Raw genomic sequence first — 12,662 nt, 5'->3', positions numbered from 1 at the left:
AGGAAAGCACTAGCAGCTGGAAGTATCAGCAAAAGCTTCATAAAGAAGGGAGAACTTGAAATAATACAATACTAATACTAATAATACAACTGCTTTCATATGAGCATTCCAGAAATCGTCTGATGTTATAAAGGGATCTTTAAATTAAGTATCTATCTATCTATGTATCTATGTATCTATCTGTCTATCTATCGATCTATCTATCTATCTATCTATCTATCTATATGTGTGTGCATGTGTGTGTGGATAGATAGATCGATCGATAGATCGATAGATAGATAGATCAATAGATAGATAGATAGATAGATAGATACATAGATACATAGATAGATACATAGATACATAGATACATAGATAGATATAGACTACTGGATTAGATAATCTCTAAATTTCCTTGCATCTCTAAACACAATGATTCCAAACTTGTAACAATATTTGTATTTTTTTAATTGTGTGTATAACACAGTGGAGCTTTTTTAACAAAGAGAAATAATTACTTCGAAAGACAATGATAAATATTCAAACACTTCTTCCAAGTGGAAAGTATCATCATCTTCCCCCTTACACTACCACAGTCTTGGTTTAGCTCGATTCTCTTAAAGCACAGCCTCATTCTGAGTCTACCCTCTCCCCAACCCACCCCACCCTAGGAGCTCAAGTCTCAGGCACCCTGGCTTCTCAGGGCTCTCAGTGACCTGGCTGAGCACTGCAATCCCAGCTTGAACTCCTGGTCCCCGGGGATCACCTCTGGGACCTGAAACAAACAGAGGACAAATAACACAAAACAGGAAAAAATGCCCCTCCCCCCCAGCCCATTTCTTGGAGCTAAGGTAAAAGAGGGGAAAGTCAAGTTCCTTCCCCCTCTTTCCGGTTCAGTTCATGGCATCCAGGCTGGGCACTGGTGCTGGGAACAGTAGCTAGCAGTGTACCAGTAGGAAGGCAGAAGAGAGAACAAACAGTTCTTTTAAAGACACAGACAGCCAATCAAGGCAGCTACGCCCCCACCCACATGATAGGGACACATTCCATGTTAGGCAAACTGTGCATACTCAAAGCCAAGTTACATATGTGCATACTACTTAATATTATTTACTATTTGAATGTTACTTAACTAATTGATAACATATTTTAGTTCAGTTAGGATCATATTGATTGACTTTCTTCTTTTCAAATGTCCTTTCCCTAAATATATCAATATATTCCATCTGTTTTCTTTATTCTTCTATCATCCATCTCTTGGTTTCTGGCTGGTGTCTCATCCCCTTCTACAACCCTGCACTGTTGCTAGAAGGACAGAAATAGGATTGATCTCACAGCTGTAAGGCTAAGTAACAGGATTTAAGAAGAGGGCAATGGAAAGTAGAAACATAGAGTCTTTCTAATTCATGACTATACCAAAAATAAAGCTATGAGTCTTTGCCAGACCTCTTATTTGAGACTCAACTGGACACACCAATATCTAGTTTAACATTTAGGATTATCCTCAAGCTATTGCTCTGCATTTCCTTAGCTTTCTGTAGAACTGGAATTGTCACCAGCTTGTGGTTTGTGTCAAAGATTTTTTTTACCATTTAGAAATATTTCCAAGGATTGGTAACAAGCTGCCTGGCTGAATCAGTATGCTATAGCAGCCCTGGGGCAGGCCGGGTGCTGACACTCAGCAGCTTCTGAAATCACTGAAGGATTGGAAAAGGAATGAGATTAACAACCCACTGAAATCAGTGCTCTTGCTGTGACATGTGGTAACCTCTCTTTGCAGGTTTGCTGCCCACCTCTTTAGGGGAAAAAACATGGTACACAGTTTACAGGTTTACATAAATCCATGCTCCCATACCACATATCAGTGCTTTGAAACATTTCAAGCTACCAAGTCTCATAGAACAGGAAACATGCTCAGACTTTAGTAGGCTCTCTAGACTACATGGCTGCTTAAATGCTGCAGGTGGAATCTGGTAAAGTCCCTTTTTTGGATTGAATTTTGTTGCCATATTAAAAATAGATACCAGAGGCTGGTACTAAATAATTATAGATTAAATAAAGAAATAGCATAAGGGAATTCTGCCACCACTGGATGCCAGTTTTATTTACATTTTACATCAATAGATTTAGCAAGAAGTATGTGCATCAGGGTACGGGAATTGCATGGGAGTGCGAGTTTATCCCCAGCAGTTGATAAACTGGATCCAGGGCAGGAGTCTGGAAAATACATTGTGATTTGTCAAGTAATTTGGGGGGTAATGTGGGGCAGGCAGAAAAATAAAAGGTAACAAAGTAGAATTGGAAAGATTGCAAAAGTATTTTGAAAGCATCACTCATCAGGAAAAACCAACAACAAGAAGCAAATGAGTTCACAGTCATAAATCATAGAATATTGGCACAGAAAGGGACTTAACAGATTATCTGGTCCATCTCTTTCATTTTTCAGATGGAGGAACAGGGGCCCAGAAGATGAAAATAAGGTCACACAGAAAAATCAGTGGCAAAGCAAGGTTCTAACCTACTTCTACCAGTTTTTGGTCCAGTGAGCTTTCCTGTTCACCAGTGATCCTCAATTTTTTTGCAATGAAAATTCTTTTTTTTAATGTCAAAATTTTTTGGGCTCCATCATGAAAATGACTGTGTCATTAGTGTCTGTTAATTGAGAATATATAACAGTAAAAGGCTATTATGAATTCAGTAATAATTCCAAATAAGCATATATTTCATTAATAATTGCAACTAAATACATTTGAAAAATAAGAATATATGAGATATTTAGTTCACAAAATGCATTACTAATGTAAGTTTACTTACATTAGACATGCTTCATTTTGGGGGTGCTAAAGCATATTTATGACAATTTGGAATGTGCATATGGATTTATAGATAGTACAATATGGGCCACAAGCTTAGTGTAAGGGTCACAGACACCATGTTTACACTATGTCTTTCAAGATAGAGTTTTATAGAGAGCTGACTTCATAACCAGGAAGATTTGGATTCAAGTTTTCCCTCTTACACACATGGCTAGGTAACCCTGGGCAAATCACTTTGCCTGTTAGTTCTCTAGGCTACTTGCTTAAGTTGCAAAGAAGGTAATGGCCTGCATTGGTAGAGGAGGTTTCCTTACCTGGGAGTTCCCTACACTGATTAAGCGCAAATATAGGCCCTAACTCTATCTCTCTCTTCAATTATCCCCAAAGAAACTATAATACCAAAACTAGAAACATTGCTTTAAGGAGGCACTATGGCTTGATGAAATGAATGCTGGCCTGGGAGTTGGTAGACTTCAGCTCTGCCATTGCATTACCTATTAGTATGACTGTGAGTACATCACTTCTGTTGACCTCAGTTTTCTCTTTTGTAAAATGGAGTAAGAAAGGGGATTGGACCTCCAATGTCTTTTCTAATCTTACAAGTTGATGTCTCCATGAGACCAATTTTTCCCTTCAAATTGGAAATAGCCCTAAAGTATACACTTGTACATATTTGTACATGTAAATATATTTAATATCATAATTAGTGAAAGAAACTGAAAATAGTTCAAGTTATATAGCTATTGAACTCATAAAATCATGCAGTTGAAAGGTCCTTTACAATCATCTAATTCAACTCCTTCATTTTATAGATGAGAAATTGAGGCCCAGAAAGGTAAAATCACTCGTGCAAAGTTAAACAGCTATTGAGTGGTAAGCCTATGCTTCTTTGTTAGGTTATGAAGTCCATGAAAGCAAATGATCCCACGATGAAGGAAATGAAAAAAAAGTTATTAAATCCCATAAATGCCTCTAATACTTTGTAATTCTAAGTCAGTTTTGAGTGAAAGAGGCAGAAACCCAAAGACTTTCTCTTCTCTCATTCTCCTGGAGGTGAAAGTGGAAGAGGAAGCATCAGAGAATCATAGCTACAGAGCCAAATGATAATCTAGAGATCAGCCACTTGATTTTAAAATAAGGAAACTAAGGCCCAGGTCAGAGTAGAAGCTATGGGAAAATACTAGAGGAAGATTGCCTTAGGCACTTACCCTTTGAGCAACAATGTTCTTGTTTGGCCCTGAGGACTATAGGTGGGACCTACTTCATCCTTCTATGGTAGAATCCATAAAAAGAGGCAGATTTCACACAATTTTCCTTGAAATTTAGGAAGACAGAGTAGCCACAGTTTGATGGCTAGTGTTAGACTTGGAACCAGGAAGACTTGGGTTTAAATCCTACCTCTGACACTAATTTTGTGAGCCTGTGCAGGTGGCTTAATCACTCTAAGTCTTGGTTTCCACATCTATAAAATTAGGGATTTGGCCTAGATGGCCTTTACAATCCTTTCCTCAATAAATCTATGATCCTATGGACAAGGCAACTTGACCTTCAAAATTAGACACAGTGGAAGAATGCATAAGTGACTGGTCAGTTACACAGGGGACCAGGAGGAAAGTGGAGAAAAACTTTAAAAAGTCAGGGCTAGAGTAAGAAATAGAAACTAGTAATCTTCATTTCTAGGGTTATCTATCCTAGAAATGGTAATTTAATGACTAAAAGGTATTTCCTCATTGCCATTTGGATAAAGTACCTAGATTATATCCCCAAATGGGTTTAGATTATTAGATTGTTTACTTCCAATATTATAAGTATATACTAGTCCATAAGCTCAGTTTGAATCTCCTAGTGAAGAGAAAAATTGATACTACTCATAAACACTACTTTGATGAGCATGTGTGTTTGTGTGTGTGTGTGTGTGTGTGTGTGTGTGTGTGGTGTGTGTGTGTGTGTATTAGGGAGATATGCAAGCAAAAGGGAGAATGGGACAGCAAGGGTATAAGGTAGCATAGACACTGTTATTATAAGTTAATATTTGAACACACAAAATCAATGTCAAAATAAGTTCACTTTAGAATGTAGTGTCCTGGAATGTCTCTATTTGAAACAAAAACTAAATGTTTGGATCAGAGAGCTTTCCATTTGAGGGATTTTCTGCTATCAGGGATCTGTTCTATACACACTCACAGGACAATCTAGTGAAAAGAATACTGGACTGGTCAAGAGCTCGAAGTTCAAATCAGGCCTCTGCTACCTACTAGACTAGCACTGTGGTCAAGTCACTTACCCTCTCTGGGGTTCATTTTTCCCTACCTAGGGATAGTAATGCTATGCAATGCATGGGATTTTGTGAGCATCAAATGGTAATGTATGCAAAAATATATTGTAAAGTCCAAATTTTTTACATAAATGTAAAGTAGCATTATCATCATTGATTTTCATAAAATAGATATTTAACCTGTTTTTTGTTCATATTACTAATACATTTCCAGTAGAGGAGGTGGGGGCAGGGATTATTATCATTCATTCATCCATTCATTCATTCATTTATTCATTCATTCGTTCATTCATTAGATGACACACCTGGGTTAGAAAATACAAAAAACCCTATCTGCAGATTTCATAGGATTTCTCCGTGTTTTGTATTATAAATCATGTCTAAATAGATTTTTGATTGTTGCTTTTAGAATTACTAAGGGCTATAATGAGTACAATTGCTGCTGTAATTCTTAGCGAGTAAATTAGGGAACTAGTGTGGGACCAAAGAAAGAGTGTTGATTTGAAGTCAGAAATTCTGGGTCAAATGCCTAGGTCTATTAACATATTGTCTGTGTGATCTTGCATTAGCTACTTAACTTATCTGGGACTTAGTTTCCTTATCCATCACTTCAGAGGACTGGACTAGATTAATCATTATGATCATAGTAAATTCCTAAGCTAGTTCATGTTACAGCAGCATCTTAGTTTCCACATTCACTTCTCTGTGTTTTCCTGGATGCCCAGAAAGGCAGGAAACACAGCTACTGATCAGATCAATATTTTCACCATCAGCAAAAATACTAGTGCCTCCCTAATGTCAAAGCTTTGCAGAAAATGAAAAGAAACTTCTTCCAAAAAAGTTTGGTCATCCCAAGCCTAGGGTGCTCTGTTAACCTAGATTATTTACAAGATTGATATAGTATTACTAATGACAGCAATAAAGTGACCAGGCATGGAATACGATTAATACATGTTAAAGTTAACAGTGTTACATATGGGTATGTAGTTATAATCAGAACCATAAACATTTGTTCATTGAGTTTATAGTGCCTAGTACCTAGCTAGTACATTTTTTTCCAGATTGTATTTAGGGGCTGGGGAAAATAGTCCAGAACTATGATTTCTTTGCTGTGGAAATCTTCTAGTATGGAAAATTCCTCCTCCAACACAGATTAAGAACTAAGGGGTTAAATGTCTTTTTTTCTGATATGCGCAGTATGCATCAGAGGTAGGGCCTGAATTCAAGTCTTCTTGACCCTAAGGACCTCTATCTACCATTCTGAGTTGCCAATCACTTTGCACTTAGTATATATTTAATAAATATTTGTTAAATTGAACTGAATTGAGTTTTAGAGGATGTAATAGTATCTATGGTTCATCTAAATCCTTATAATACTAAATCCTTTCATAATATAATATATAATATAGGATAAAATGATATATATAGGACAGGATAGGATAATTATAATAAAATATAGAAAAAATAGAGTAGAAATTTTTCTTGAATTAATTTTTCCATAGAAATGCTTTAAACATACTAAATCAGTAACAACATTCTCATTTAATTGACTTTCCATTAAAATGTGTGCATCATTAATCTTCATAAGATCCTAATGAGTTGATACTATTGTGCCCATTTTACTGATTGGAAATCTGAGGCATTAAGATTTTTTAGACTTATAACACAGCATATCAAGGTAAAGTGCAAGACCAAATTTTTAATAGTGATAGATGAATAAAATCTATATTTCAAAGCATTAAAATCGCAGTAGCAATTGCCAGATTATAGGTTCCTGTGCTGTTAGCTCACTGATAGCACTGAAGCCAGTCTGTTAAACACTACAGAAGATATATGCCAAAGTCAGCAATTAAGAAACTTGATTAAATGATATAAGATTTCTATCACTATGACCATCAAGGGTGGTTTAATAACACACCTCTTTTACTTTCCTAAACAGTGTTTATGGCTGTCCTTTGGCTAAAAAAAGAAAAACACAAGATAAGCAACCCCAAGAACCTGCTCCCAAAAGAAAGCCATTTGTGGTTAAAACCGACAACTCCTCAGTAGATGAATGTTATGAAACAGATGGAACTGAGGAAATGGATGAGAAAGAGGAAGAGGAGGAGGAGGAATACTCTGATGACAATGAGGAGCAAGGGGAAGAGGATGAAGATGATGAAGAGATAGATCGAGAGGAAGAGGAGGAGATTGAAGAAGAGGAAGAAGATGATGAAGAAGAAGGAGAAGATGTGGAGGATGAAGAAGAGGAAGAGGAGGAGGAGGAGGAAGAAGAGGAGGAAGAAGAAGAGCATGGTAATCATTAACATATTAATAAAGAGCTAGATGGTATTTTGGGTTAAGTTTTCATTATGAATTCTCTGGGTTGATCTTCATGAGACAAGTTTCAAGTAATGGAAGTCATGCAGAAAATTCTCTTTCTTCCTTACCATAGGATTCACCCTTTGTGAAATCCCCTTGCTTTTTGTTTTAAAGACTGTGATCTAGATATCCTTTTAGACTTTAGATTTCTTTCAGGCAAATAACTGTCTAAGTGGAATGTCAGAGGCTACTATAGTTTGCAGATATGTGTATTTCAACATGTGTTTACAAATATAATGTATTGCACATATGTATGTGTGTGTGGTGTATATGTATGTACCTGTATGTTTATGTGTGTGTGTACATATATATATCTATTAATATACATATAGATGATGCACTTTAGATTTTCAGTCCTATAACGTACTAGAATTTGGTTAAGCTAGAAGATTCACAAGGCAATTTACTTTGTCTTGAATGACCTGACAAATTTGCAAGAGAGATTATTATGTATAAAAATGATTTTAACTCATCTAATTTGTTTAATGGTATTTTGCATCTCCACATAACTAGAAGTGTGTTTGGTAAAAGTTGGGTTTGGGATATTGGTTGCAGAAGCTTCACCATAGTGATCTTATCATAAGCCTAGGATGGAAATGGATATTCATGAAATGACAAAGGAACTGATTAATCCAGAAATATTTTGCCTCTGTATTTTCAGAATATGACTCTGATTTGGTAGGTCCACCTTTCTGTATAGTGTAAACAAATAATGACATTTTGGACATTGGAGTTGGAATGTTTTAGGAACAAGATGTGAGTGGTTTGATTTTTCATTCTTTCTCAACAAAAACTAAGAAGGGGTTAGGAATTATTGTGCAGAAGGTTTCAGTTTCCTCATCTATAAAATGAGCAGGTTGGACTTGATGTTCTCCAAGGTCTCGTACAATATAAAGCCTATAATCTTAGGAAGGAAGGAAGGAAGGAAGGAAGGAAGGAAGGCAGGAAGGCAGGAAGGCAGGAAGGAAGGAAGGAAGGAAGGAAGGAAAGGAAGGAAGGAAGGAAGGAAGGAAGGAAGGAAGGAAGGATTGAGATTTTTCAGTTATAGTCCTTTCTCATTCTCTTGGAATTTGTCTAGCAGAAGTGCCAAAACTCAATGAGAAAGTGTTTTTAAAAAAAAAAAAAAAAAACACCTCACCCCCATCCCTGGCCTGAAAGCTATTCAGGAGTTTGAATGCTAGGAGAGCCAGTTCCCTAACACAAAGGACTGCTGTTTTCCAGAGCCTGTGGGGAAAGCTTTTCTTAGTTCAGGTAGGTGTGTGGTGGTGGTTTCTAATCCCATAAGGCGAGCATTAAACATTCTAACCATTCCCTTTTCAGAAATAATGATAGTTTTACCCCTGTGGAGCCTGGCTTGATCACATAGGAAAACTGTTTGAAATGGTTACAGTGGTTTGGGGTCATAATGGAAAATAACATATATACACTATGTAAAATAAATTATTTTTTAAAAACTGTGGAACTGAGATAAATTCTCCTAGCCAGCTAATTCATAGATTTTTCTGGAACTGATTTTATAGAATCTAGTAGAGAGGGAGCACAATATATGATTATACATGAAAACAAGATATGGTTCTAAGCAATACGCATGGGGGGGGATTTTTGTTGTCATGTATTAATTATGTTTGGAAAAGGCTTCACAGCAAGGCAAGATTTTTAACTGAGGTGATGATATTTTCCTTAAAATTATAAAATTATTTTGTTTGGGTGGTTTTTGGTCAGGAGGGCCCCATGTCACCAAAAATGTAAGCATCATTTTCATGCTGAAAAATTCCATGATGAGGTCCCATATAATAAAATATTTGGGAAGTTGGAGAGTGTAGTTATTTTGTTTATTATTTTTAGACATGGCGTTAGGTCTGTTCTCTTGTAGCTGGTTGTCATAGCTGATTCAATTCTGTAAGTTGGCCCTGGCTTATGATAAAAATAATGTAAGGCATTGTTCTCTCAACTTCTAGTCTCTATGTCTGGAAAGCAGTAGAAATTTTTGTTTTAAAATTTGGGAAGGTTATGTGGGAGTCAGAGATTAGAATTAATCACATAAAAATGTTTTTTAAATTAGGATACAAGATCAGACATCTAAGACACATGTCTACTTCTGCTATGATCTCTGATCCACCCTAACTTGAACATTATGAGAACATCTTCTGAAATGCCCAGGAGATTTCCATCCTTACTTTTAGAATTTGACTGCTAAAGGTTCACATAGAGTTCTTTGGTTCTGGTTTAACTATTTCGGATATGTTTGTTGTGTTGGAAATTCGTCAGAGCACAAGCTCTGGCAAGTTCTGCTAGCTAGTGATGGACTATGTGTGTTTCATGCAAGGACCAACCTCGCATGAAAAATAATCTGGGGATGAGTAGCTTGAAACTACTCATCCCCAGATTAGCTTCAGGGTATTGAATTTTATAGACAGAACAATTCACAGAGGCTATCTACCAAAGCATAGTAGGGTTGTGATGTGCCCTGGTGGAGGGAGTATCCATCCACACTGATGAAATTACAGGCCCTTGAGCATGAACTATTGAACCAGGAAATTTATAGGCTTTAGCCTGTTCTTGATGCATAAAGGAAATAAAAGTAAATATATGTGGGCGAGGAAAATCCAATTAGGTGAACATAATAGATTACCATAAAGGAACAAACAAGAATGCTATCCTATTCTTTATTATATTTCTAGTGCTGGGAGTGGGAGAGGAGGCACATTAAAATTTTGCTTAAAGAAAATCTTTTTAGGTAAGCTGCAAATATTTATTCAGACCCAGTGATTTGGAAGAGATATTACAAAAGCAAATAAATTATTCTGCCAAATGTAAATTTTTTTCAATCCCCTTCAACATCCCTCTTCCACATAATAATAATATTAATGAGGATAATAGCCACATAGTGTTTGTATGGCATTTTAAGGTTTGCAAATTATTTAACATGTGTTATCTCATTTGATCCTTAAAACAATCCTGTGGAATAGGTGTTATTATTACCCCATTTTACAGATGAGAAAGCTGTGTCTGAGAGAAATTGAATGACTTTTCCAGTGTCACACAGTCAGTAATTATCTAGGGCAGGATTTTATTTCAGATCTTGCTGACTCCAAGTCTAGCACTCTATCTACTGTGCCACCTAGCGGTATGGTGCAGTGAAAAGATTTGAAATGAAAAGGCTGGGTTTGGATTCCAACTCTAAAACTTACTACTTAATGTGACTTTGGACAAGTTAAGCAGCCTTAGTTTTCTCATCTTTAAAATGAGAGGATTAGAATAGATGACCCTTAAGGTCCCTCCCACCTCTAAATCTGAATTTTCACATGCCTGAATTGCTTTGAATGAATTGTCTCTAACTCTCGTTGGATGGTTCAACAATATTAAAAAGGTTCTACCATTCGGCACCATTATAGACAAATTTTTTTCCAACTTCTTAGCAAACCAGGTAGAGAAGGGAGGTCAGGTTGCACTTTTAAGATAACCTGTCAAATGATTCTCAGTCCTCAAGGGACCCAATCAGTTTAAGACAAAAACTAAAGGCCAATTTTAGGAATGCTCTTCTGTGCTCTAGTTGTTGCACATCCTCTGGAAGAAGGCTGGGGCAGCTAGGTGGTGCAGTGGATAGAGCACTGGCCCTGGAGTCAGGATGACCTGAGTTCAAATCTGGCCTCAGACACATAATACTTCCTAGCTGTGTGACTCAGGGCAAGTCACTTAACCCCAATTTCCTCACTAAAAAAAAGAAAGAAAGCAACAAAAACTTGTTTGATTTGTTGAAACAAACTATAAATGTTTCTCCTTCTAAGAAAAAAATCACTTCAGAAAACTAATCCCCAAAGGTTGTTTTGCAAAGTTTTCCTGTTATAGGAAAAAATCTCCAATGGAGAAGCTTCAAGAACAAGTGTTTCAGGGCACCATTTAGCCAATATCACAGGAAAACACTCAAGATGGCTTGTACTTTAGGTATTTCTTAATCCCGTGGGATGAGGAGGAGTCAGCCTGAGCTTTGTTCAAAGGGTGAATGCTATTTATGCTATTTTGGTCATTTCTCATGACCAGACTCTTAGACATTCATCCTAGTTTACTGAAGCAGGGCTTTCAAAAGACATCTCTGTCAGTCATTTATTTCTGTTCCCAAATATGCCAAATATTTTACATTTCACACTACTGCTATAAGTAGTAATCCTCTCACTAACTTCCTGCTACTCATGGCAACATGTATAACATGAAAACCAAACTTTACATGTTTTGCTGTTGAAATAGCAGGCCATTGCTCATAAATAGAGAGTGATATTTTAGTCACATACTTGAACAGATCCAACAGCAATCTGTATTTCTGAACCGTATTTTCTGAAAGCATTCCCTTCTCACATATAAAGAATGCAAGAGAGAGCTGGACCATTATGTCAGGAAACCTTGAAATCCCAGTGACTCTCATTTTTCTCATTTTGCATTAACAGTGACCTTTATCTTTCTGAGCCTTTCATCAGGTTCCTTCTAAAGCTGATCACATCAATGTCCTCTAAACAGATGACGCAAGCATCAGTTTTAAGATAAAGAACGAAAGTGTACTTGGAGAACCAGGACAGGCTATCTATAGAGAAGGAAAGAAAACTGACTACTACACATACAAACTAAAGGGGACAAAGGTTGGGGTAGGTTTGAGTAGGAAATCATGGCAGTGAATTAAATATTTTTCATATTTTTAAAACTGTAAACTTAGAAACCATGCAATATATCTCATCTTTTGGAGGGTATAGGACAGCACTTAATTCCATTCACAATGATACCACCCATCCCCTTGATCCAGAAATAACTTGAGAGTCAAAAGACTCAAAGAAGCCAAGAATTCATATACACCATAATGGGTCTTAAGAAGGAAACAGGGAGGTAATAGCAAATACTTTCCATATACTGTGAATTCATCTTAAACTGCGCTGATCTTCATTTATTGTCATTTTTTGTTTGTCTTAGTATATGAGGAAAAGGTGGTGGTGGTGGTGGTGGTGGTGGTTTAATCAATCTGCCCCTAGTTGGGCCCACATTTATGAAAATTCTCTCATGCTAAGATTAAAAAGGCGGTCAAAGATTTTTTTTTCTAGTCATTAACTCCAATTTTTATGTAACATGTTTCTTCCTGCTATCTAAATGACACTGTGTCTCTCACTTAATTCTGCCATGATCTGAAAAACAGAATAAATTGTTACATAGAATCTAGTGAGTTATGATTCATTTTCATACTTCAGCCC

The 12,662-nt window shown here is 36.6% G+C and overlaps 1 protein-coding gene across 3 annotated transcripts in view; it reads left to right on the top strand.

The window, feature by feature from the left end:
- The window catches only part of MYT1L (myelin transcription factor 1 like), a 685,202-nt gene that overhangs the window by 453,677 nt on the left and 218,863 nt on the right, over nucleotides 1–12,662 (top strand). For all 3 annotated transcript variants that reach the window (XM_020965838.2, XM_078149744.1, XM_078149745.1), the window contains exon 8: nucleotides 7,010–7,365. In XM_020965838.2, the coding sequence (XP_020821497.2) occupies nucleotides 7,010–7,365 (356 nt within the window). The remainder of the gene's footprint in view (nucleotides 1–7,009; nucleotides 7,366–12,662) is intronic.

Source organism: Phascolarctos cinereus, unplaced genomic scaffold (assembly GCF_003287225.1).
Source record: "Phascolarctos cinereus isolate Bilbo 61053 unplaced genomic scaffold, phaCin_HiC Scaffold_2;HRSCAF=192, whole genome shotgun sequence".
Taxonomy (NCBI): Eukaryota; Metazoa; Chordata; class Mammalia; order Diprotodontia; family Phascolarctidae; genus Phascolarctos; species Phascolarctos cinereus.
The sequence above is the reverse complement of the archived record's forward strand: the minus strand, read 5'-3'. Positions and strand labels throughout refer to the sequence as shown.